The sequence below is a fragment of the Pleuronectes platessa genome, chromosome 10 (assembly GCF_947347685.1).
Source record: "Pleuronectes platessa chromosome 10, fPlePla1.1, whole genome shotgun sequence".
In the NCBI taxonomy this organism is placed as follows: domain Eukaryota; kingdom Metazoa; phylum Chordata; class Actinopteri; order Pleuronectiformes; family Pleuronectidae; genus Pleuronectes; species Pleuronectes platessa.
In genome coordinates this window covers 10619047-10645585 of record NC_070635.1, presented here as the reverse complement: position 1 = coordinate 10645585, position 26539 = coordinate 10619047, and the positions used below count along the sequence as shown (strand labels likewise).

Here is a 26539-nt window from a genome sequence, read left to right as displayed (position 1 = left end):
TATAATGACCTCTTAAAATTGGCACGAATTCTATTAACTGCAATATATCTTAAATTTAAATTATTTAATGATTACATTTTTTTTTTATTTAAATTAGATTGAAAAACTGCACGCGCAATTCCTGCGCAATGGGCTTCTGCGCAGGATGTGCGCAGTGGTCTTCTGCGCAGAATGTGCGCAGTGGGCTTCTGCGCAGAATGTGCGCAGTGGGCTTCTGCGCGCATTGTGCGCGATGGGCTTCTGCGCACATTCTGAGCAGTTGTCTTCTGCGCAGAATGTGCGCAGTGGGCTTGTGCGCACATTGTGCGCAGTGGGCTTCTGCGCACATTCTGCGCAATGGGCTTCTGCGCACATTCTGCGCAGTAGTCTTCTGCGCAGAATGTGCGCAGTGGACTTCTGCGCATGATGTGCGCGCGCAGTTTTTTTTCCCCATTTAATTTAATTAAATTTTTCTATATTTAATTTAAATAAAATAAAATTAATTTAATTTAATTTAATTTAATTAAATTTAATTTAATTAAATTGTATTATATTTAATTTCATATAATAAAAAGTTTTTTAAATATATATATATTGTAAACTGTAAACTGAACTACTTTATAAGACGAACAAATGCACCGTTATCCCCATGAAGACGAGACATAGATAGCAAACTGTTGGGTGATAAATTAATAAAAATAGAACAAACTAAAAAGACTGAGTGAAATGTGTTTGAAGATCGAATTGTGAAAGTAAAGTTACAAAGCTGGTTTTACTGTAATGAGTCAAACAGCGCTTTTCCATTTGAAAAGATTCTCTGATTGCAGTCGAGATGTCGAATCTGTCTTTTGAAATGTCAGGGACACAACAGTTGTTTCGCCCTAATCAAAATCCCCCTCATCAGCACCCATGAGTTCGGACCCAGCTCCTGTGTCCACTGGTGTCCTGGTTCCATCCATGGCAGCGTAGTGGCGTGGGGCTGGCTCATCCCTGTGCCCCAGGGAGCGCATGAAGCCTCCTCTCCTCCTCCTCACACTCCGCTGCTGGGCGGAGCACCACACGGATTTCCCAACAGTTCACGTCATGTGTATCTGGCTGCTTAGTCCAATCGAGAGGAGGAGAGAAAACAGTGTGGACAGCCTGTGGCTCCGTTGGCCCCTAACGCCATCTTAACCAGCGAGAGGGCTTTAAACAGGGAGAAAGCGGGGGAGCCGGGACCGGGACCGGAGGAGAGGATTCGCTACTACCCCCCGTGTTCTTCACCCTCGGGGCCCCTGTAACTGGTCGTGGTTCGCCGCAGTAAAGTCGCGAGAAAACCTGCGAGGAGGCTGGTTAGCCCGCGAGCAGCTAGCTGGCTAGCGCGGGGGAGGGGCGGGGGTGCTGAGGTCTCTTTTTTTTTACCCCCCCGCAGCTGAAGTTGTTTGTTTATGTTCTTCCAGTCGGACATGTCCTCTGCTGACCCAGGTAAAGTGCTCTCAAAGTCCCGGTGGCTTCTAGCCCCACATTACGGACTGGCTCTCAGCGGGTTCTCGGTGTTTTTCCCCCGCACGGCTCCAGCGGACACTTTCAGAAAGATAGCGTGACAGCAGCGGCTAAGTTAGCTTAGTAGCCGAGCTAATGCCACAGCTAGGCTCGCTGCTTGTTGCATAAGTGGGAGCTGCGTTAGATGCTATCAGCCAACAGCGGCTGAAACACTGTGGGCAGCTCCCTTGTTTCTATTTTAGCTCTGTGAGGTGAGAAGCTAAATCCAGGCGAGCTAATGTGTCTGTTTTCTCTTCTAAAGCGTGACATCTCTGCGCTACATGTAGCTTCAGCACTAGCTCAGGGTCGCGACTGTCTCAACAAACCACAAATCACGATTCAGGAATAGTTTGTGTTAACTGAATGCTTTACATTGTGAATCAGAGCCCTGTCATGCATTTCTAATGTGGTATTTGAACGTTGGCCCCGAGAACGAGCTTAGTTTCCCTTTGCAGTGCTTGTGGCACAATTACTGATCACCTCTGTCTGTGCGCCTCTGTGTTATTAATAGAGTTACCAGACCCAGACCCAGATCTGGGTATGGGGGCAAGTGGGACCCAAGCAGGTGGCGGGGCTGTAGTGCCAAAAGGGACCAACAAGAGACCAGCTGCGTAAGTCTGTGTGTGTGCTAGTGCTAGTTCCTGCGCGGTCTGTGTTGTGAGATGTTTTCATTTTTGCTGACTTTGTTTGATGCCTCTCACGTGTCTCGCTTCTCCACAACTGCAGGCCAGACTTCGACGATGACGACGGAAGCAAGTTGTTCAGGTACATTTGTCTCCGTGTGTTCTTTTTTAACCAAGCGGGACGAGTTGCACTGTCAAGTGTTTGTTTGACTGTCCAAGCTGCTGAGACTTCATGGAGTGTTTTTCTCCTCTTCCTCAGGTGCGATGATGAATCAGGTGGCAACGGCAATGACAAAGAGCGCTTTGCCAGGTAGGAGGATTACTGATGAGAAATAGATGTGAGTTGAGGGCAGTTAGGGAAGTAATCCTCTCTCTCTCTCTATCCAACTATTTTTTTTACTCCAACACTTTTTTTTATTACTTTGGCTGAGATCTTTTTGGCACCAGCGCTTTAGCAGGTTGGTTTCATATCCAGGTTTGTGGTAGAAGATCAGAGCAGATAAGGACAAACTAGCCAGGTCTATGAGAGGCTTCCTCTCCTGTCTGTATCCATATCAGTATTAAATGCCCTTATCAAATCCTATCCTGTCCTGATGGGGCCCTAGCACCTAGTTTTTTGACAGCACAACATTACCGGATTATTTCGCTGCACTGTGTGTCTGTCCGAATGCTTTGCTTCTTTGCACCACGCCTGCTTGTTGTCTGTCTTAACCCACCACTGTGATATGTGTCCCTAAGCAAATCTGTGCTTTGTATTAGACGGGGTCGTCTTTCACTTTGGTAATCCTCTTCTCTTCTCTCCCCCCTCCCCTCTCAGGTTATCTGAAGGGTCTTTCTCTTTTTGCACTTGCTCTCCTTTCTCAAACCGACTGGCCTCGACAGACCAGAATCTCTTACTTTCTCACTGTCAGTTTTCTCACTGACGACACTTTGTGTTATGCGTCCATTACGTCGTTCACCTTCAGTCATGCCCATCTCCTTTTCCAGATTGGCATACTTGCATTGGCAAATTAACTCTGAGCTCTACACCATGTCGTCCACTTAGCTGTTTCTCCCATCTTGATCCTACATATCGTCTCCACCTTTGCATCCCTCCCTTGTTTCCTCCATCCAGGGAGAACCACAGTGAGATTGAGAGGCGGAGGCGGAACAAGATGACCGCCTACATCACAGAATTGTCCGACATGGTGCCCACGTGCAGCGCTCTGGCACGGAAACCAGACAAACTTACCATCTTACGAATGGCAGTGTCCCATATGAAATCTCTGAGAGGAAGTGGCAATACCAATGCAGATGGGTCGTACAAACCTTCCTTTCTCACTGACCAGGTATAAGCAACCTACAGAGAGACATGTAGAAATAGAAGGGTGGTCAGATGTGAAACAGACAATATGTAAGACCCTCTTACAGACAACATAGTCATGATAAGGACCAAGATATAAAGGACTACCGTTTTTCTGCGTTTCGAGAAAACATAATTTACACATGTTGAGGAATATGTTCGATGATCAATCCTCCCCACTGCTGAGCCCGTCTTTAATGCTTTCTGTCTGAAGGAACTGAAGCACCTCATCCTGGAGGCAGCCGATGGCTTCCTGTTCGTGGTGTCATGTGAGACAGGCCGCATTGTTTACGTCTCAGACTCTGTGACACCCGTTCTCAACCAGTCACAGTCTGAATGGCTCGGCTCTTCCTTGTATGATCAGCTCCACCAAGATGACACAGAAAAGCTCAGGGAGCAACTCTCCACTGCAGAGAATAACAACACAGGTATAAATCATACACACACAGGTCGTAGCAGACATTACACCCGGGATTAACTCATTGAACTGGTTTGCCTTCAAAGGGAGGATGTTGGACTTAAAGACTGGAACAGTGAAGAAGGAAGGTCAGCCGTCATCCGCAAGAATGAGTATGGGCGCCCGTCGCTCATTCATCTGCAGAATGAGGTGTGACTCATACTCAAATAAATCATGCAATGTAATATTTAATCTGTGATGTGTTCCGAGATGTGTAAATTGCTCATTTGGTTGCCTGTTTGTGTTTGAAGATGTGGTTCATGTCCAGTGGAACCATTGTCCATGAACAGACTGAATTTCCTCCGGAATAGAAACAGGTGAGCAAAGCCAAACAATTGAGGTATTCTTTATAATTAGATCAGTATTATGCCACATCAGTAGATGCACGCGAGCCCAGTAGCAAGTAGATGGTAATTTAATTTTTTCCCCGTTACCTCAGAAATGGTTTGGGTGCAGCCAAGGAAGGGGAGCCCCAGTTTGTAGTGGTCCACTGTACAGGATACATCAAGTCTTGGCCCCCTGCAGGTAAAACTTAAAGCTTTTTTTAGGATCATCTCCATCTCTGTTACTTTTGCTTCATCATATGCCTAGGACCTGGAAATGACGAGTTATACTTCGATGTTGACATTTCTGTGTGTTTATGTTTTAGGAGTATCACTAACAGATAATGAAGCAGACAACACTCAGGGGAGTCGCTACTGTCTTGTTGCCATTGGGAGATTACAGGTATAATAAATGCAGTGATAGTATTTATTTGATTTGTTTATGTTGTATTTTCAAATATTTGCATTATTTGAGGCGTTTCCAAACAGTGATGATATTAACAACCTTTGAATGAGAAACTAGAAACTCATTCTTGTGACGTTTTGACCATAAATCAAAGCCATGCAGTGTGATTGTAAATGTTTTTTTCTCACCCTTGTTTTGAACCATTACACATTGTGTAGCTTGTACTATATCTCCTGCAGGTCCTTACATTTATGCTTAAATTGGACCTTTCTTCCTCTTCAGGTGACTTGTTGTCCAGGTGACACAGACATCAACAGTATCAGTGTTCCAGTTGAGTTCATCTCGCGCCATAATTGCCAGGGCATCTTCACCTTTGTAGACCACCGCTGCATGGCCACTGTCGGCTACCAGCCGCAGGTACGCTTCACAACTGGTGGAAATTTCTAAATTCTGACGGCGTTTATGTTTTCTATGCTTATGAGTTTTGTGTTATCTGCTGATGTTGCAGGATTTGCTTGGTAAGCATATTTTGGAGTTTTCCCACCCTGAAGACCAGGGCTTACTGAGAGACAGCTTTCAACAGGTAGGATTATGCCAATTTTTGAGGTCAAATATTTATTTTTGTGGAACTTTTGTGTTTACATGCGATTACATGAGTACTTATGCCACAACATTGTCAGAATAAAAATAAGGTGCACTTAAGTGACCCAGATTGAGACTCAAGTTACACGGCTGCACTGGTTTGGTTGTGTTATGTTAGTCATGGCTAATGTCGACCCAACGTACAAAGTGAGAGTGTACACTTCCTTCTTCCTCCAAACCTTTAGGTGACTTGCCTCATTTTCAAACTTGATACCTTAAGCCCCAGCTGCTGACCACATATGACGCAATGGGGAAAGTTACTGTGCAGCAGGATGAACAAAAGTTCACTACACACTGCAACTTTCTATTTAATATGAAGGAAAGTCAAACCAGAACTGAAACTGGTCTTAAGAAGCTTCAGTCAGTTCCCACAGATCAACAGTTCAGATTCTTCTACATTCAAGCTGTAATATATTATTGAAGGTGTAACCTGATATCTGTCAGTGTACTAGATTCTTGTCTTATTGTGTAAACACAACATTACAACTGTTTGAAATGTTGCCTCTCTGTCCTCAGGTGTTAAAGCTGAAGGGTCAGGTTTTGTCAGTGATGTTTCGGTTCCGCTCAAAATCAAGAGAATGGATCTGGATGAGAACGAGCTCCTTCACCTTCCAGAACCCCTTCTCAGAGGAGATTGAGTATATCATCTGTACCAATGTCAACGTCAAGTGAGTCAATCTTAGTAGAAATACTTTTACCATTACCAGTCATTACGCAACCTTATTACACAATAAATTACTGCACAAAATGAAAGCCCTTATTTGGTGGAATATAACTGTAAGATCCCGGAAAGATCCGTCCGTCTGAATGCTTACCTGTCCCCCCTCAATCCCCAATTCCACTTTCAACATTACCAAAACTACTTTATATAAACCACACACTGATCGCTCTCTCCCTACACCTCTCCTTTGCACCCATCTCTAATTGTGGGGCAGTAGAAACTCGACTCAGGACCCCCTCACCCCAATCTCCTCCCCAGGGGGCATGCTGCCCCCTTCCCTGGGTCAGAGCAGCCCAAGCTGCCTTCCTGTTGTGCTCAGCCCGGGGCAGGTGGCCATCAGGTGAGACCAGGCCTGACCTGACTATTGTTCCCCTGCATGGGAGAACGGGGGCTGCTTCTTCAGGGGAGACTACTGCTGTTACTAGCCAACTGTAGACCCTTTGTTTTTGTTATCATTTCCCACCCTGAGGAATTCTTCTCTCGTTTTAGGTGTCTCTGTTCCACTGTAGTGTTGAAAAAGATAGAACTGTTGTCTAATAAGAAGCATGTGTTATAGTTTTCCAATAGTGAGTAGTAAACACACACAACTTTAAAAGGTGATGTAGCATGTTAGCGGTTTGTACAGTGTTTATATAGCAGGTCTTTCTCTGCTGGAGCTCGTCCCACTCTTCCTCCTCTGTCCTCCTTTCTCTTTTTATGTTGCCATGGTGACCGGTGGTGGGCTGTTTTATCAGAAGGTGTTTGGGATTTCTCACTCAACAGTGGAGGCATGGAAATGGTGATGAGACTATTATAATAGACTTTTACTCAGCACCTGCTTTGCCTTTTCCAGGCAGTTCCAACAGCAGCAGCAGGCCGAGCTGGAGGGAGGCGGAGCCAGAGACGGGCTGTATGAAGCGGGGCCGATTGCCCTCTCACAGGTCAGACCACACATGTGCGGACCCATGGATATTTTTTTAACAGAACTGTGGTTACATTGTTCCTAATATAGAGGAACAGATGTACCACCAGTGAGAGAACAACATTGTACTTCCCCATAGGTAGTACAACACAATATTCATAAGGTAAACACAGAGTCGAATAAAACATTCTTAAGAGAGATATACTTTAAAAACACTGATCACATATTCTAAAAAAACTAACCCATATTTTTCTTTATTCAGTGTTGGGTCGTACTATGTGACTGTACGTTTCAGTTTTGAAGGTTTCATAATTACTACTGGAAAAGGACAAACATGCAAATAATAAATATTCCTGCTGAAACCACAAAAGTGAAAACAAAGAAAAACCTGTTTCACTTGATGCTAACTCAACAAAGCTTTTGCTCATTGTGGATTATCATACACTTTCACATATAATACTTCAGACTACTGTCTGAGGATTTGTTCCCCTTTTTGGCCGAGGTTGGCAGTTTAGTCTCCTCCAACTATGATTGCATCCTCCGACATTGTGACTTCCTTTCTCAATATGAACAACTATACATGCATTTGACTACGCCGGCATATTTGCCGACCTCTGTAAACGCACCAAGTTCAACGGAGCCAGACACTTTAACTTTTCGGTTGGGGCGGATATTTTCTCCAGTACCGAGACACTTATTGAGTTCTGGAGTGTGATCGCTCACTGATCATTTTGCTGGTCCTCAGATGCCAGTCCAGCCAGTACAGCCTGTCCCAGCTGCAGGTCCAGACCCAGGTAGGACCCTCGAGAAGCCAGAGCTCTACCCCTCCCTTTTCCAAGGCCCAGATCAGACAAAGGGCATGTCCTCCACCTCCACTCCCTCCGCACAGGTTTACCCTCAGGTCAACAACTTCAATGCAGGACGGCCCAATGATGCTTACAGGTAGGAAGTCTCATGTGCTTACACAGAGCTGCCACCACATTTAAAAACACCTGCATAATATTGTGTAGGTTCACCTCATGCTGCCAAAAGCACCAACTAGTTGACACAAGACCTTTGAAGGTGTCCTTTTGTCTGAGGAACCAAGACATTAACACATACTTAATGCATCTGTACTCCGCCCATACATGTTTTGTATAATTAGACATTTTTCCAGGACTCCTCGGGTAAGAACTGTGGCCAATATTAATGTTTTCAGAAGTTTGTACAACAGTAGTTCTGTAGGACAGGACCACAAGGATTCTTGCGCTTCCATGACCCTGTCGGCAGTTCACCAGTTGTTCTTCCTTGTATCAACCACGGCAAATCATCAGCTTAAAAAATGAACTGCTCGCTTGCCTAATATGCCCCAACTGTTTACAGGTGCCATAGTAATGAGATAATCAATGTGATTCACCTCACCAGGCCTGTTAACATTTTGGCTGATTGATGTTCATGTAATCTTAATCCTGAATTTTTTAAGTAAATACCTCTATTTTATTGCCTCAGAGTGTGTTTGGCTCATTCCACTGTTTATTGTGGAAACTACACAATTTATTTGGTCTCTTTTCTGACAATGGAAGTCAGTTAGATCTCTTATACAAGCAACATGATACGGAGCAGAAACAAGTGCCTGTAGTTTATCCTGTTATCTTGAGATCTGACTTAATTAGGTTATGTCGTTACCTAGGGATAACAAGTTGAGATGTGGAGCTAATGAGATTATTATCCTCTGTAAACTCTGTGACTCCTGGCGGCTGTGGGAACTAATAAACTTGCATTAATGTGAGCTACCACCTTGTTTACCTGTAGGTTTTGGCTGATTTACAACAACAGCTCTAGGGAAAATTACCCAGTTCTCCCAGTTGGGAGTCTGCCACAGTTCATGTCCACATGTAGTAGAATAATAGCTTCCCTCATCTGCTATAAGTCGTTGTTTCTTCAGAATGTAATCCTGAAAACATGTACAATATGTTTCCGGTAGTTGTTGGCCTGATTTTAATTACAATTTGCTCACATTCTTTTTCTGTAAGAAAGGTTTTCTGTTTTTTTATTTCAGCTGAGTTTCTATCATGTAGTATTTTTAACAGAGCTCTCACTCTCTTTTCTCTGCAGGCAAGTCAACATGACTCCACAGATGACACAGCCAGCTCACTCAGCAGGACAGATGCTGGCTCAGATGTCCCGTCAGAATGGAGCCCCGCAGTCGGTTACCCCGTCCAGCACTGGAAGTCCCCTCCTTGGAGGACCAGTTGTAGGATGGCCTGGAGCTGGACCCGGAGCTAGACCACAATTTAATAGCCAGGTAACATAGTACGACAGCAGTCATGCCCCTATTTATCTGATCTGGGTTGACGTTTTAAATCAATCTTTATTCACAAAGGAAACAATCTGATATACTTACTCATATAACGACACGTCTTTTATTCCTGCCAGTTACTGACCATATATTTAATTATTTAGCATCGACCCTACTTTACTTTTAGTCAATCAACCGAGTTGCTCTTTTAATTCTTACCAACAGGTGGCTCCCCAGGCAGCAAAGACCATGTCTCCTCCGTTTGCTCCCATGGGAGGATTTGGAGGCGGCTCTTCAAACTCTTTTGGCCAGATGCCTGCAGGTGCTGCTCCCACCCCCACAAGCGGGGCAGACTACCCACAAATTAATGCTCGTGCCAGCCTCAACACCAATGGCTATGGTAGGTTGTATGCACAGATGTGTTGAACCATGTCTGTGTGTTTATACAGGTACATCCTCTGACCCCTCTGCTCTCTGTTTCAGACGGCTCTCAGTCGGGGGCACAGTTTCCTTCCAGAGCAGCGGAGGCAGTGTGGCCTCAGTGGCAAGGCCAGCAACATTCGCAGAGTAACGTAGAGCAGCATCCTCATGCTCAGGGCAACCAGCAAGACATGTTTCCTGTGAGTGATACAAAATCAATCTGGCTCTACTCTCCCTTTTGTTTTATCACTTATAATAAATCTTGGCCTTGTCTTTTTTTTATCTGTTCCAGGATGTGTTGTCCATGCTGGACCAGCCTGCCAACTTCAACAGCGATGACTTTGAGATTCCAATCTACCCTTCGTTTAATGAGTGACTTGGTCGATACAGTTCACACCTTTGTCCTAACAGTTCTTGCCCTTACACTCACTTTCGCTCTTCTCTACCTGTTTTCTTCCTGCTGCTGAGAGTAGCACTCTTCCCTTGCTTTGCATGGCTTAAACTGTCCTGCCACGAGCCAGTTGAATATGATGGGATTTACCTGACTGTAGATACATGGGAGAGGACAATCAAGGATTTGCTACTGATGAAAAGAATATTATTGTAACAATAAGACAGCCATTCTAAGAGACATCTCTAGCTAGCACTGCCCAAAGCTCAACAACCTATATTGTAGATATGTGAGATATATATATATATAAATAAATACATATATAAAAGCGCACAATCACAAATGCATTTGAGTAGACTGCACAATAACACACTCACATTCTGGTAAACACAAAGAAAAAGCCTTGTATTGTAATATATTCCTGGTTTTCTCAGGCGTTGATGAAGAGTGTATTTTGCTGTGTTACCCTTTAGCACGTAGATAAATCACCCCAATCGTTGATTTAAACTCAGGAAATTGCAGGGATGTACAGCTTTGGTGATTTAAAAGAAAAGAATCTCAGCTGTCGCACGCAAACCACCACTGTCACTCGCAGTTTGAAATCCACAGCATATCTCTGCATGTCAGCACTGCTTTCATGGAGCGCTTCTACAAGGTGTAGGTTTATACGGAGTACAGTTTTCTATGTACTTGGTGGCTTCACCTATAACTTTTAATTATTTCATTTTTCCTCTTAAGGAACATTTAAGTTTTTTTATTTTTCTTCATTGAATGATGTACTTTAATAACACAGACACAAGGTGTTACAGTGGTTGTATACTGTTGGTCTAGGTGCCCGGTGGAAATGTATAATCTATTTTTCTTTGCCTACATTTATATATATATATATACATATATATACACTATGCATGTGTGTGTGTGTATGTTTAATGGATGCGTACAGTATCATTATCAAGTTTTAATACAGTCATAGGGTTTTCTGAATTGCTTGACGTCTTTCTGTCATCCTGCATTAACCTGTACCGAGTATGGGATTTTGTACTTCTTTTGTAAATCATAAAAAAAGAAAGAAATCACTGAGCAATAATTAACAAGCAGGAAGGATGTACTTTTAAGCCATTCTCTATTGTTCTTATAAATGTTTTCCTACATGTTATTTTGAGAGATGTGGTAGTCATGTTTTAATTTCCCTGTACATTTTCCGTAGTACTTTGTTATTTCAAAACTTTGAATGATAACTTGAATTGTCCATTACCATCTTCTGATTGGTATCTAATTAAAGGTTTGATCAGGGTATTCAGGATTGATATGGAATAAACGGAGAAGATCTAAAAGTGAAAATGTCCAAAAAGTGTTGAGTGTTTTGTCCTCATGTTTGTCACTAACATTTGGACGAGGACTGAATCTTTGCCAACGAGATCCGACCAGCTGTGTTATACAATCAATTTTTGGTAACTGTATTTTAGAAGAATGTTGTGTGATGAAAGATGACTCATTGAAACATATTTAAGTTTTAATTTGTGATATTAGTTTAAATTGGACCCTTTTTATTACAGTTTTCTATAGTTTGTGTGTAACACTTGCACACTTAATGACAAATCATGTAACTGTATGTAAACCCATGTCCATTATTGTCCAGTTTTTAATCTTCAAAAATATGTCGGTGACTGTGTCGTCTTTGTTGTTAAAAATACTTTTTGGTCGCTCTGTATCTGGGTTTCTTTTTTTTTTCTTTCAAATATGTGAACTTTTATCACTCATTAAACACAAATATAAATATACTGTATATGAAATGTTAAATGAGAGAATGTTTGGTTTTTGTAATAAATTGCTATATTGTCAGAAATGGAGTTTGATTCTAATTTAAACTGCCCTCGAGTCTCAGAGTTAATCAGATCATATAATACTAGTGTAAAATCAGAGTTACAGTCAAAAAAGAGAATAAGAAATAAACAAATACAAAAAACTCCATGACTGATTCATCAATTGGCCTATAAAACATCTCAGTTATAAACGTGTCAGCGTTTATGTTGACTGAAATGCTGCAATATGAAAACTTTAATTTTATAAAACAAATGATACAGAAAAATAAAATATGTTTTCTGATTCAAGTTTTATTTCTTATGTTGTATTTGACATCGGTCAAGGTCCCAGTGACCTCATGTTACTGTGAATGTGATTTCAGGTATTTCATTAAATATCATGCAATTCACTGATCAACTGATGGTCATAGGTCATGATGGCGATAAAGTGATCAAATGTCAGTGGTTATAGGTCAAAGGTCACAGTGACCTTATATGAATCCGACAAAAAATAATATAAAATATGCCCAATGCACTGGTTGGCAGAGACATACAACCACAGTGTTCTGTTGTGCATTTAATCCTTAATCATAAAGTTTATATGTTTAGTCTGTTCACGTTCATGCAAGAGTCATGGATGTTTTCAGTTACATCCCTGCATGTGTTCACTTCCTTGAGAGAGTTTTATGTTAACTGGTGAGGAAACAAAAGCCAGCTTTGCTGTGATTGGCCAGTATCTGTTCCCTTTCTGCATGTCGCTGAAGACGCACAGAGGAGAGATCCGTGGGTAACTGCTGGGATCAGTTTCAGCCTTCCTCCTTCCCTCCTGTCTTTCACAGCCTGGGGGTGAAAATGGATGGAGTTAATGCTCGGACTGGTTTAGGTCAGGTTTTCTATGTCAACTCTGCCCTGTTTGGGTTGGACCTGAGTGATGTCTTGTGCTGTAAAAATCTTAATTTGACACAACACATTCACTCCTCTTCCAGCTTTGGGTCCAGATCCAATGTTATTTGCATAGAGTCTCTTCATTCTTAACTTGTGTGTGTCTGTGTCGTGGCATCAGAATACAAGCAATCTGCATCTTTTTGGTCAGGATCGGTTTTCAACCCCTCTCAAGTGGATTGCCACAAAGGCGTCATATCCTCTTTCTCCTCTAGAACCTTTTCCTTTTCCTCTTTTGCATCTTCACCATTCGGCACTCTAGAATCTCCACGATTATCAGATCATAAACATAATGAGCCCTTGTGCATGTCAGCCTGAGTATGTGTGTGTAGGGTGAACTGATTTCAGTATAGACAGAGAATCTCGATCTGTGTGCAGCGTTTGCATTATTCAAAGCTGTAAAAACTTGTGCGACATCTTTCTGCGTTGTCGTGTGTCTGTGAACCTTGCACTGCCCAGGGATCCAATGACTCTTGTTAAGGTGTCACCTCCTGTAGAGGTCTCGTCTCCTGAAGTGGCCACAGAGATGCCTTGGTGTTCTCATCGGAGGAAAAGCCTGATCGTTACCAAACTTGTTAACTATTCATGCTGGACACAGGTGCCAAATGGGGCTCTGTGTGTCCACCACTCCACCTCTTCTACTGGGGGAGGACAGAAGGTGTCGATGCTGGAAGAGGAAATTCAAAACTAGACCGAGGACAGGACATTTGACTTTAGTTTGGGACTGTAGAAACTGCTGCAGCATAACAGATCCACAGGAGAAGTTCATACAAATTAAGAAATAGTGTGTAAATTTGTTTTTGGAAAAGTAGACAAATGAGAGAACAACTGTGAAGAGGACGTTTGTGGATTAGTCACCATGGACCCACCGATCTTCCCCGTGAACAAATTGGATTTGGACGTGGACCTTGGCTTTGCCCTCTTCTTCTTCTTCCTCCTCTGTTTCTTCTTGGTGGTGACCATGGTCCGCTGTTGTCAGATGGTGCTGGACCCTTACAGCGCTGTGTCTGTCTCTACGTATCAGGAGGAGCAGATGGACGACTGACCAGGACCAAGGAGCATCTTCTTATAGGAGCTGTGCATCTACTCACACAGCAGAGATGATTTAAATGAGTTTCTACATATTTGACTTTCTTCTTGTGACTGATTCAGCCTTGAGGCTTTTAATAGCTCTTACTCAACTGACATTTGTAAAGAAAAGCTGTCGTCAGAATCTTCAAATTATGTAAGTAAACAACAGTATCCAAAATAATTTAAGTGAGTTGTGTATAGTTTATAATTAAATGAGCATGATAATTATCATAGTTTTACAGAGACAAGGACGCTGAACAGTTTGGTTCATAGAGGTTGACGTTAACACACTCCAGACTGAAGTGTTCAAACATCAGCTCCTAATCACTGCACACAAGGAAACATGTTTCAGATGTATATCCAATTACTCTGCAATGTTTGAATGATTTTTTAAAACCAAAATACAAAGTTTTGAAGAAAGTGCTAGTTTATCAGTGCTCCATGAATCATCTTCGAAAGCAGTGGCTCTAACTGTGAAGTTATTATCATCATTATAAGTAGTAGTATAAGTGTCATTATTATTCATTATTCAATTCTAAATTAATTAAAAATATATATATATAAGTTAATAAAGAACCGAAAATTTGCTCCATTGTGTTTTTGTTTAGGATTTATAACCTCATTTTATTAACGTGAACAATGACACTTATTATGAGTCAATGAACGATTGAATTGTTGATGAATTACTTTTCCATCTTTAACTCACTTTTTGAAGCTTCCATAAAAAAACACAGGCAAACGTTTCACAGCACATTATATGAGGTCCTTGAGTTAAGAACCTCCTCAGATTATACAAACTGTGTTTAAATGGAGCAGTTGCTTAATTAATGTTCCCAAAATTAATATGAATTAAACCCCAATTAAGCAGAGGTGAACAACTTTAATATATCTTTAGTTTAATATGAGCTGAATCCGAATTATCTCCAATATTAGTTTGAAACGTGTGTTAAAGCTGATTTCAGTTTTCTTCTCCTTGTCAGTGTTTGTGAAGTGATGAGAATTTTCCGGCTCCTGAAAATGCTCTGAACCGCTCGACTGGATGTTAGTTTTAAGAACCTGGGTAACCCCGCCGGGTGGAGCTTGTAGGTCCTCCACAGAACCTAATAGCGCCGCATGACACCGCCCACCTCGATTACCCCTGTGAACCATAGCACGCGCCTGCTTGTAGCTAGCAGGTAGCCTTTGCTAACTAGCTGTATCTGCGAGCAGAAGAGATGGAAAGCGACGAGAGGTGAGTGACGAGCGCCGCCGCGAAATGAAGCCGTGGCTGCGTTGAGTGATGTGTGTTTGAGAGGAACTCCAGAGAATTGCCTGCAGTTGTTTGTTTTCCAGATAAAGATGCACCAGGTAGTCTGGAGATGATACATTATCCATGCTAATGCTAGGCTAATCAAGCTCTGACTTGTGTTAGTTTGTGTTAGCTGCTGTTTACTAATGTGTCTCGGTGAAGTGTCAGTGAAGCAGTGGCGGGGTTAGGGTGGTAGTTCTCCTGTTAGCCGTGTTGTTAGCGAGGTAATTTAGCGGGATTTTTGCTTCCAGGTGGCCCTTTGTTGTGCTAAGTAGCATGCTAATCTCATCTGCACACTCTCGGCTACACTACAGGCTGTGTTTAGGCTCATGGTTTTATATCTTAGCAATAGAAATACTACATCTACTGCAGAGAAGCGTGTGCATCAGTTGTGATGAACCAGGATCAGCGATGAGCTGATGGTGAAAGTTAGTGTGTTTGCAGATGATGTTGAAATGACAACAGGTCAGTGTGTGTTTTTATGGGTTTTGCAGAGATGTGCAGCCCAGGACAAGTTCAGCCTGGTCCACAGCTGGTTTCAAACATTATCATGGTATTCACAGGTTAATCTTCTTGGAGCTGACAATTTATTAGGTACTCCTTATAAAAACCTTATAAAAAAAACACTACATTGAAACAGTACTGCAGTGTTTTCAGTCTTCATGAAGGTTATAAAGTTTAAAATATATTAAAAATCGTTTGACAGAGAGGTGTGATTTAATTGCATGGTGCAGAAGAAAATAGTTTGTTTAATTTCTTTCTGTTAATATTTTCTTTATGCGCCCGGGTCAAGTTCCTGCCTTTCTACAAGAAAAGGTTTAAGGGGGTAAAACCTTAACTGTGAATTTTGACCATCAGACAGAATGCACAGTGAATAAAACCCGTCTGAACCAGCCACAGAGTTGCACCTGAAGGAATAAGTATTCTTCCAAAATTGTCATTTGTGAATGTTTGGAATTGGGCTGTGGAATTTTACAATTAATTGTGTGTCAGTGTCGTGCATCCAGGCAGATCAAGTTCTTTGAATGTGCATTAAAAGGACACTTTTATGATCGACCTTGTAAGGATCTTCTCAGTTTCACAAATTCTGATGATTTTAAAAGCCTCAAGGTGGTGAAATAATAGAATCTCACATATTTCTTCAAATTATATCATTGGGTGATTGGTCAGATAAATACAGACTGATACTCAAGATTTTTTTCAATAGGTAAAAGGCTAAAAATGATAAGATCTGATGACAACAATATCTGTTCCTTTTAAGATTCGTGTCTATATCTTTACAATGATGTTTACATGTCCTGCTCCTGTCGGATTCTTCCCAGGATGGAGGTGGAGGGTTGGGATCCCAGTCTGGAGGAAGAACTGGGCGTTTCTCTGGATGAGCTGAAGAAGTGGATTGAAGAGACTGTGGAGCAGAGCGAGATCGTGCGGAAGAAGAAGGCTGAGCTGACGGAGCTGACGGATTGGGTGGAGCAAAAAGAGAAAGAGGGGGCAATAACGGAGGTACTTCTCAAAGACACCAGCAAGTGAGTAGGAATTTACCTGTTTATTTCAAATATTTATGTATGGGGGAATTTAATGTTCCTGGTCTCTAGCAAAATTAACCATGTGTGTCATTTTTTTGTAAATATATGTAATTTACTTCATTCGTTAAAGTAGTATGAGGCTAAAGGTGTCTGTTATATGAAAACCCACCTGGAAATGCTATGAAAAGATTCAGCGTGATTTTTAAAGTCAACGCATACTGAACTTGCAGGTACTCTGATTGTGCTTCAGGAGAAGATTATTGGACAAATACAGATATTGAATGAGCCCAAACAAAAAAACTTAAAAAATGTATCAGGCAGCATTGATTGAAGGAGCAAATCTGCATTTGTCCAATGAGCATCATGTATGTTGGCTTCAAACGAAGCACAACAAGCTAAACATTTAATACATTTACACGATTGATGATAAACATGTTTATTGCTGCAAGAATGACTTGATAAATGAATTAGTCCACTGACTGATCATTACTTGGCAACTCTTGTAATAATAGTCATTTTCTAAGCAACAGTATGTATATGGGAATATATATATAGAGCCAATTGTTTTCTCCATATCCAGAAACTGAAAACTTCATCTCAGAGTCTTAAACAAACAAAGAGGAGCAGTTTCAATCTCCCCAAATTAAAAAACAGTCAACCTCTCGTCATGAAACTGACTGCAGTCATTGTTTTTGGAAGGTAACATGAGACCAGTGGTTTTTGGCACTAAAAGCCTAACTATAGGGTCGATCCAAGTTCCAGTGCAGATCCACTGGACCAGATTGCTGCGTCCTTTCTTGACAGTAAATGTTACTGGCTGATGTTTGTCCTCCCCCACTCTTCCTCAGGTCAATATTGGAGTGTGAGAAGCTGGTGAAGGCGACCTACCAAAAGAATGGTCTTGTTTACCGAGAAAACAGCTCAGACGATGAGGGTAGTGGAGGAGGGGTGTTGTCCTCTGAGGTCATTGAAATAGATGATGACGATGATGACGATGTCATTGCTGTTGGCTGTTGTAAGTCTTGTATTATTTTTTTGTAGGAGAACACATCATTCAGTGCCTCTATGTATTAATTTTTCTTGTGTTACTCAATGTTTCAGTGGTTCCCCCAAAGAATTCTGGGACTCCTGGCAAAGATGCGGTGGTGAGATCAGTAGAAAACTTAATTATTTTAGATTTGCTTGTACACTTTGTTTCTAAATGTTCGGCATTTCGACATAAAAGCAAATGTAAAACAATTAAGAAATACATTTAAGGATCACACATTAATTGATATATTTGGTGAATATCCTTATGTTCAGAATTACAATGAAATAATAACTTGTGGATGAATTCTCATATCCCTACTTTTATTGAGAATATCAAAGTAGAACATTGACACTTTATTTCTCCAATGTCTCTTTAGATAAATTCAGATAGTAGTATGTAAGATATAACACATGTTGACTGAAGACAGTGTCTGATTCAATCACCGACTTCAGCAGCTGTAGTTCCAAAGGAGCTCCAGTCTTTATTTGACTTGCTGAAATGCTTACAAGGGAAACCATGGATAGGGTGTTTCCTTCACACATGCATAAAGGTCAAACACTGCTCACTGTATGCAGATGATGATGTATTTTGTGTTTTATTTATTTCAACCAGTTAAAAGAGGCGTCTGCAGCTCTGCAGAGAACCTCTCAGCAGGTGCAGAAGTTGGTCCAACTGGTGAACAAGCCTTCATCAGGTGTTTCTTTGCTGCGACCTCCAGGACAGCTTTCATCCCAATCAGGTAAAAACACTCACACACTCACACTCACACTCACACTCTGTAGGATAATTAGATGCATCATAACTGTTGGAAGTATCATGTATTTAATAGTTATGTGTGTGTGTGCTGTGTCTACCCTGCAGGTATTCAGAGTGCGGTGCCAGCAGTGTTTGTATCACAGGTCCCATCTCAGTCCATAACCCAGCCTAACCCAAACGTGACAGAGGATGAGCTTCTCGTCGGGATGACCATTCTGGGAAAGAAACGCACCAAGACGTGGCACAGAGGCGCCCTCGTCGCTATCAACCCTGTTGGTGTGTGACCAGATCATTAACCTCCACTGTCAATATTCAACTAGATTATTTCTATTATTATCAACTATGTAGTTGCTCATCTTCTCCTGTTCTGCTTTGTCATTGAATCTTCTCATCTGTCTAAATTCAGGAAACAGTATATTCAAGTATAAAGTGAAGTTTGATAAAGGAAAGAGTCTGCTGTCTGGAAATCATGTGGCTTTCGAATATAACCCCACACTGGAGAGTTTGTATGTCGGAGCTCGTGTAGTCGCCAAGTACAAGGACGGCAACCTGGTGTGGCTCTATGCTGGAATCGTAGCAGAGATGCCCAACAATAAGAACCGCATGAGGTGAGTGGTGCATTGTCTTTAGGCTGATGTTGACCGGGGCTCTATCGATATTTGATAATAGGAATCATCTGATATTTTAACAATAAATTCACAGCACAGCATAAACATTTTGATTCCTTAAATTTTGTTATTAAAGAATTGTGTTTACTCTTAAAAGCAGACCTGTACCTGCTCACTTGAGGTCAAACTATGGAATTCCAGCAAACCGATCGATCCGACTCTTATTGATATCTTTTTAATATATGTTTTAGGTTTTTGATATTCTTTGATGATGGCTATGCTTCATATGTGAAGCTAACTGAGCTCTACCCTGTCTGTCGACCATGTGAGTACTCACTGCTTTTCTCCACTTTCTTTTAACCTGTGAAGTCCAATAAATTCTACAAATGTGCAGTTGTAAAAGTTGTTTGCATTAACTCTAAATGATTTTATTAATATTGTATTATTAATAGAATACCTATAATAATATAAGAAATACCTAAATTGATGAATAGAACAACGAGATCCTTCTTGCTTTGACAGTGAAGCGTACTTGGGAAGACATAGAGGATGCATCGTGTCGAGACTTCATCGAGGAGTACATCACTGCTTATCCCAGCAGACCGATGGTGCTGTTAAAGGTCAACCAGATCATCAAGACAGAGTGGGAGGGAACCTGGTGGAAGAGCAAAGTGGAGGACGTTGATGGCAGCTTGGTCAAGATCCTCTTCTTGGTAAGTCTGCATTAGAATATGAAGAAATAAGATGAATTAACCATGTTGCCCTGTGACCGGATTCATCCACATGAAGCTTTCAACCAATTAAATGGATGATGTTAGATTTCTGGTTACAGCCGTTGATAGAGAATTCACTTCTTATGTTGTTTGATCAGGATGATAAGAGAAGTGAGTGGATCTATAGAGGGTCCACCAGGTTGGAGCCAATGTTCAACCTGAAGATGACCTCAGCCAACACTCAGGAGAAGAAGCTGGCAGGCCAGCAGAGGACACGACCCAACATGGGTAACATACTGGCTGTACTATTGTACAATTATGCAAAAGACGAAAATATGAAAAATACACTTTTGTAAGAGGCCATCTTTTAATTCCATTTCCTCTATTTCTAGGAGCGTTGAGGAGCAAAGGCCCAGTGGTGCAATACACCAGTGACGGACCTGTTGGAGCCTCTCCTGTCAAAGCTCCACCTGCCACAATGAGTCCACCTTCACCGGCACCACAACTTCAACAGCGTCCACAACTGCAACAAACCCAACCAACCCAACAAACCCAGCAAATCCAACTAACCCAACAAACCCAGCAAATCCAACTAACCCAACAAACCCAACAAACCCAACAAACCCAACAAACCCAGCAAATCCAACTAACCCAACAAACCCAACAAATCCGACAAATCCAACAAATTCAACCCATCCAACAAATTCAACAAATACAACCAATTCAACAAATACAACAAATACAACAAATCCGACCAATCCAACAAATCCGACCAATCCAACCAACCCTTCAGTCCCCACATCTTGCACAGTCTCCACGTGTCGAGTGAGTGATGCCATTGTTTAAAGATGTATACTTTGGGTGGGAAAAGATGAAGCTGAGGAAGAATTCATCTTTTAATGGAACAATGTCTTGTATGCAACCAAATTGCCTAAAGGTGGCCTTGTCAGAGTAAGATCAGTATTACTTTACTCACTTAAAGCTTCATCATTGGTTTTAAAGAATATTTATTTTTTCATTTAACACCCACATAAACCTTCATTGACTGATGCTTTTGCCCACCAATATCATTGACATATAAAGGTTTTCCAAATTATTTAGAGTTATTTGAAATCGTTTTAGTGATTTGATGAATTTAAGTAAAATATTGATTAAAGTGATGAGTGTCAATGGACATAAACATCAAATCTCTTGCTACGCATTACTTTAATGCCCTCTGGATGGAATTATACTGTTATGTGCAGCTGTAAACCTGTGGTTGGAGAGGAAGTAAGTGGAGACGCTGATATTGACTGAGTGTCTGTTTCTCTCCTCGCTGTCTTTCAGCAATAAACATCAGATGGCAAAGAAGAGCACCTCCCCGTTTGTCCCTGGGGTGGGAGGAACACATGCCTCCAAAGTCATGCAGTCACTTTCCCAGAGTCCCAGCAACCTGCCTGCGTGAGTTAACTTATTTGTGTGACCCAACGAACTGCTGCTAATGATATCGAAAAAAAACAATAGAACGTGATCTATGCTGAGATGGTTTTAAAAACTCTTGATCTTTCTCTTATCATCCTTTGTTGATCCGTAGTGGAAGACTATTGATTGCTCCAAGTACTCCTACGGCCACGTTCTCACAAGCGTTTCAGAGACAGGTGCTGTCTGTCACTCCCGTCCACCCTCATATGATTCATGCGGTGGCCAGCATCCCACAGCATCCCTCGTACCGTGCCCCGACCGACCGCATCTTCTACATGGCTCACACGTGTCAGCCTGCCTGTCTGAATCGAGTCCGGCCGACGAAACCTGACCTGCACAGTGGAAAGAACCCCCTCCTCATGCCTTTGTTGTACGATTTCAGACGAATGACAGGACGACGCAAAGTCAACCGCAAGGTAAACATGAACATCCAGACAACTGTGGAAAATATGAGTACAGATATATGTACCCATATTTTCCACACACTTATACATTGGAAACTGGAAACTAAATGACAGTGTTTGTCTTTTGCTTCTTCAGATGTCCTTCCATGTGATCTACAAGGCTCCGTGTGGGCTTTGCCTGCGTAACATGGGAGAGATCCAACATTACCTCTTCCAGACAAACTGTGACTTCATCTTCTTAGAGATGTTCTGTCTAGACCCCTACGTACTCGTGGACCGTCCTTTCCAGCCACAGAGGCCGTTCTATTACATTCCAGACATCACAGGTGGAAGGGAGGACATCCCACTGTCCTGCGTCAATGAGATCGATTCCACTCCGCCTCCTAAAGTAGACTACAGTAAGTAAAAGGGAGATCAATTTGTTCTTGTTCCAGGATGCATTTTTTCTCTTTTCATCTTTGGTATAATAAAGTTATTACCTCCCCATGCATATGTCAACGGCCTCTTTCTCTTTTCAAAAACGGTTGTGTAAATTAGCCCTGAGAGGCTTATCGATCTCTCTCTCCTCTTTTCAAGGTAAAGAACGTATTCCTGAAGATGGAGTATTTATCAACGCCAGTGCAGACTTCCTGGTTGGATGCGATTGCACTGACGGCTGTCGAGACAAGTCAGTAAAGCTGCTCATCCACACCTCATCATTTGTCTGATTTCTTCCTGTGGTTTTATATTCTGAAGTCATGTCCTTGTCTCTTGAATACAGATCCAAATGCTCCTGCCACCAGCTGACCCTTCAGGCCACAGGTTGTACACCAGGCGGGCAGATCAACACAAATGCCGGATTTTTACACAAACGATTAGAGGAGTGCCTTCCCACAGGGTCAGACATTCATTCACACATACTGAACACACTTCTCATTAGGGGTTTGCTCTACACACTCTCTCTCTCTCATAACCTCATAACAAGATAATTACTGTTGAAGGTAACAGCTCATTAGGTTGTCTTGTATCTGAAGCTGTTATCTCTTCTTCTCTCTTTAGGATCTACGAGTGTAATAAGCGGTGCAAGTGTTGTGCTTCGATGTGCACTAACCGGCTTGTTCAGCACGGCCTGCAGGTGCGTCTCCAGCTCTTCAAGACCCAGAACAAAGGCTGGGGCATCCGCTGTCTGGACGATGTGGCCAAGGGCTCTTTTGTCTGCATCTATGCTGGTGAGGAAACTGACTAAAACAAATGGTTCCTTATTGGGCCACAACAGGTCACTTGATTGCAAAGTAACTTTTTCCCCATCTTACCCTCTTCTCTTCCACTTTATCAGGTAAAATCCTGACAGACGACTTTGCCGACAGAGAGGGCCTAGAAATGGGTGATGAGTATTTTGCCAATCTGGATCATATAGAGAGTGTGGAAAACTTCAAGGAGGGCTATGAGAGCGAGGCTCATTGTTCGGACAGCGAGGGAAGCGGTGTGGACGTTTCCAGGATAAAAATCCAACCATCTGCTTTAGCATCGTCTAACCCCGTGGGGCCCGGGAAGGGAGAGTCCAAATCCTCAGGTGAGGGATCAAGGCGATCTTTAGTCGACCCAGGCTGATTCTCAATGTTATCTGTTGGTTTGATACCAGCAAATGTTTTATTCTACTCAAGAGTTTTCACCTGGAGTTTGTTTCCGTCACAGCCAAAAGCCCGAGCACATCAGGAGAAAGCAATGAAGAAGAGGAGAAAGACTCCAAGAGCGAAGATGAAAGTGACAGTTCGGACGACACGTTTGTAAAGGACAACTACTTCAGCTCCAGCTCCGTGTGGAGGAGTTACACAACACGTGGTCAGGTCAAGGGCAACAAGGATGGTGAGGCGGTTACTCGGAGCGGAGAAGTCAATGTTTTGGATGTTATTTTGAAGAAATATCAGGTTTGTCTTCTCACACTCGCCTCTCTCCTTCCCACTCCAGGGAGTCAAGACAGTAAAGATGAATTGAGTGCGTCAGTCAAAGGAACCGATGAACAGCAGCCACCGTCCATGCCCGAGGAGACGGGGAAAAGCAAAGTAGCTTCGTGGCTGACGAGCCAGGAAGCTACTAAGAAGGTGAGTAAAAAGAATAATATTTCATGGAACTGAGCTCAGTGGTTACAGTGCTTTTAAAGAAATTACAATATAGTCCTACTGCTGTTCAGATCTCTCTTCTTAGATATTTGAAGAGTACTTAAAAGTGGAGATTTTGGTCAATGATTGTATTGAATAATGAACAATAACTTTTCATTTTCCAATAAAGGAATCCGGAGACAACAAGAGGTCTGGGAAATGTTTCTTATTTTACAATAATAAAAATTCTGCAATAATTCACCAATCAATAACATCAGCTATGATTCACTTAGAGATGAATTTGTGCTTGTTGCAGTCAAGTGAAAGCAGAAGCGGGGAAGAAGCAGGATGTGATGACTCTGTCAGACAGCGACGATGTGCAGACCATCAGCTCTGGATCTGAAGACAACAAAGAGAGAGAGAAAGTAACTCCAGGTAAAGGGATGAATACTTTACGCTTATTAACAGTTTTGACTGTTGTCCGGTTTTCTCATGCCACTGCTCTTCTGACTCAGGTGTGGTCAAGAAGCAGGTGGCAGTTAAATCCACCCGTGGCATCGCCCTGAAGACTGGCCACGGTATGATGGTGAAAACAGGTCCACCTGGAGGCGGGGGAGGCTCAGGGGGTCAGGCAGGAAAGACAGGGCAGCAGGGACCGACTGGAGGAGGCGGGGACAACTCTCACAGAAACACGCGCCTGTTCTTCGATGGTGAGGAGTCGTGCTACATCATTGATGCCAAGTTGGAGGGAAACCTTGGGCGATACCTCAACGTAAGTAACAATCCCGGTTTAACCATTTGATAAAATCCCTGTCCTGTGTATTTATATAGCTCATGGCCGTCTCTTCTCTGTATTACAGCACAGCTGTAGTCCAAACCTCTTTGTCCAGAACGTGTTTGTGGACACACATGATTTGCGATTCCCGTGGGTGGCGTTCTTTGCCAGCAAGTGAGTTTTTATTATTCATTTTAATTTGTAACAGGAGAACAATGCAAATCCTTGCTGGCGTTTCAGACCATAAACAAAAACAAAAAAAGAATGCTACATGCTGCATATGTGAGCGTGTTTTATTTCAGGGTAGATATTACCCATAGGTTCGCATTTTCAGCAGATGCCAAAACACTGCACAGCTATTTTTATCACAGCCAGGAAGGATTTAACAACTCCGGAAAGTTGGTGTGCAGCAATCATTTTATCTTCCATCACAGCAACTGTCAGCTATAATTGGGAGTTTCTGAATTCATTTTATCTGCCAGGTTTGTTCAGTTTTGGATGACATTGCAGTAAAAGTTGAGCCGGGTTTTGTTTATTTCTTTAGTATCTTTGGTTCTATTCCACCTCCTAAATGCACATATATTAAAACTGGATTGGACAGGATTTGAGTGTAAAGAGTTGGGACTTGATACCAGGGATGGTATATATCTTAAACCCCTTGACTTCTGTAAATACCCTCTGCACTGGGAACCCCACTTCACAGACACACCACTGAAAAGAGAGACCTCCTATTTTTATTTAGTTACTTATCTGTGTAATGCTGTCGTGTGAACATGACCTTAGGGTGGCACTACTGGGTCATGTTGAGAGCCCAGATTGTGTTTTCGTGGGAGTAGTTCTGTACTGTTTCGTAGTAAAATAGTGTTTGTCGTCATCAGTACAGATTTACTGACTAACAGTGACATTGGATTTCCTCTAACACCACTTTTTGTACCCCATGCAGTATCATGTTTGTGCAGAAGTAAAAAATATCCACCTCTCCAGAAGAAGGCAAATCATGATCCATTAATCAGTGCACTCTGTTGTCTCACTGTTTGTATACCTGAAGCTCGTGTCCTGTTCTGACTTGCCTGTGTGCTCCCCTGTGTAGGCGGATCCGGGCCGGGACAGAACTGACCTGGGATTACAACTACGAGGTCGGCAGTGTGGAGGGTAAAGTTCTGCTCTGCTGCTGTGGATCCACTGAGTGCCGAGGGAGGTTGCTTTAATCTGAAAACCATTAAGGACTTCCCTCCCACTGCTGCATCTGTAGAAAACTTTTAGGATCCTCTTCAACGCTGTACATTTGTGTTTGTTCGTTTTTTTAAAGCTGATTTCTGAATTTTAATACATCTGTATGTTCTTTATTTTATATAAATGTGCATTCAGATATTTCTCATTTTACCCATGACATGTTTGTTTAACCCCTGAATAAAATGCTGTCAACCAAAGCTTCTGCTGTTTTGTCTTGAGTTGTATCAGATCTGGATCCTGCAGCTCTCCTGCAGAGAAACCTGCAGAGAGAGAGAGACAATAAGTAAAATAAAATTAGCGACATAGGTGGTAACTGTTTGGTTTTTCCTTAATTTTACTCTCAAAGTTTAGATTATATAAATTACTGTATATAACTTGCAATTCTCTAAAATCAGATATAACCACCTGTTCATTACATTTAATAATATTTTTTTTAAACTTTATTTAAAATCACAGAATTCAGATTTCAAATTGTCAACACAATAACATTTTATATAAAACCATACTGAGACTGAAGATATAAAAAATTAACAAGAGGACAAACTGAATAGCAAAGGAAATCAATAGAATGGTTATATTGTCTTCTTTGTCTTGAATAAGAGAAACGTTTAATTTTTTTTACATATTGTGGTGCAATTAAAAAAATCCTCTTTAACTCTTCCTGTTCAGTCCATTTCTGTCCAGAATACATTTTATTTCCGGCCCCTGACAGCCGCTCTGACCAATCAGCGTGTCCGAACCAAAGATGATATAAACATACAAACAGTGATCTGCAGACTCACTGCGGATTAAACACCGCTCTGATCAGAACTAACAGCTGTGACTTCTGCACCTGTATCGGCTCTGAG

The 26539-nt window shown here is 42.0% G+C and overlaps 3 protein-coding genes across 6 annotated transcripts; all 3 read left to right on the top strand.

Annotated features, from left to right (window-relative positions):
- The first annotated feature begins 1072 nt into the window (after positions 1 to 1072).
- Positions 1073 to 11850, top strand: arnt (aryl hydrocarbon receptor nuclear translocator). Of its 4 annotated transcripts, none has more exons than XM_053431971.1 (20): positions 1074 to 1443; positions 2012 to 2111; positions 2227 to 2265; positions 2383 to 2433; positions 3238 to 3451; positions 3680 to 3893; positions 3970 to 4072; positions 4174 to 4239; positions 4362 to 4447; positions 4572 to 4648; positions 4934 to 5068; positions 5160 to 5234; positions 5810 to 5961; positions 6232 to 6354; positions 6847 to 6934; positions 7661 to 7857; positions 9010 to 9199; positions 9419 to 9593; positions 9677 to 9813; positions 9906 to 11850. In XM_053431971.1, the coding sequence occupies exons 1-20, from the start codon at positions 1407 to 1409 to the stop codon at positions 9987 to 9989; spliced, it is 2343 nt and encodes a 780-aa protein (XP_053287946.1). In that variant the 5' UTR covers positions 1074 to 1406; the 3' UTR covers positions 9990 to 11850. The 4 variants fall into 4 exon arrangements, with proteins under 4 accessions (XP_053287947.1, XP_053287946.1, XP_053287945.1 ...); XM_053431970.1 differs by having other exon boundaries at positions 6229 to 6354; XM_053431972.1 differs by lacking the exon at positions 2383 to 2433 and having other exon boundaries at positions 1073 to 1443; positions 6229 to 6354.
- Positions 11851 to 12777: 927 nt separating this feature from the next.
- LOC128449952 (cortexin domain-containing 1 protein) lies at positions 12778 to 13794 on the top strand. The gene has a single exon (XM_053433333.1). The coding sequence runs from the start codon at positions 13608 to 13610 to the stop codon at positions 13791 to 13793; it is 186 nt and encodes a 61-aa protein (XP_053289308.1). The 5' UTR covers positions 12778 to 13607; the 3' UTR covers position 13794.
- A 1123-nt stretch (positions 13795 to 14917) lies between these two features.
- On the top strand, positions 14918 to 25874 carry setdb1b (SET domain bifurcated histone lysine methyltransferase 1b). Its single transcript, XM_053433099.1, has 25 exons — positions 14918 to 15050; positions 16430 to 16633; positions 17482 to 17648; positions 17735 to 17778; positions 18276 to 18402; positions 18525 to 18695; positions 18826 to 19027; positions 19279 to 19352; positions 19550 to 19740; positions 19899 to 20028; positions 20133 to 20565; positions 21067 to 21180; positions 21314 to 21617; positions 21742 to 22003; positions 22182 to 22272; positions 22366 to 22482; positions 22644 to 22813; positions 22921 to 23157; positions 23280 to 23450; positions 23553 to 23686; positions 23874 to 23893; positions 24000 to 24118; positions 24199 to 24455; positions 24544 to 24632; positions 25549 to 25874. Exons 1-25 carry the CDS (start codon positions 15034 to 15036, stop codon positions 25664 to 25666), a joined length of 3963 nt encoding a protein of 1320 aa, XP_053289074.1. The 5' UTR covers positions 14918 to 15033; the 3' UTR covers positions 25667 to 25874.
- The last annotated feature ends 665 nt before the right edge of the window (positions 25875 to 26539 follow it).

Excerpts from the sequence above, each read along its gene's own strand:
- arnt (XM_053431970.1), top strand. The coding sequence starts at position 1,407 with ATGTTCTTCCAGTCGGACATGTCCTCTGCTGACCCAG. Across the intron at positions 2,112-2,226 it reads ACCAACAAGAGACCAGCTGC|GCCAGACTTCGACGATGACG; the intron begins GTAAGTCTGTGT and ends CCACAACTGCAG. Across the intron at positions 7,858-9,009 it reads CGGCCCAATGATGCTTACAG|GCAAGTCAACATGACTCCAC; the intron begins GTAGGAAGTCTC and ends TTTTCTCTGCAG.
- LOC128449952 (XM_053433333.1), top strand. The coding sequence starts at position 13,608 with ATGGACCCACCGATCTTCCCCGTGAACAAATTGGATTTGGACGTGGAC.
- setdb1b (XM_053433099.1), top strand. Across the intron at positions 16,634-17,481 it reads CTTCTCAAAGACACCAGCAA|GTCAATATTGGAGTGTGAGA; the intron begins GTGAGTAGGAAT and ends ACTCTTCCTCAG. Across the intron at positions 19,741-19,898 it reads TGGTCAAGATCCTCTTCTTG|GATGATAAGAGAAGTGAGTG; the intron begins GTAAGTCTGCAT and ends TTGTTTGATCAG.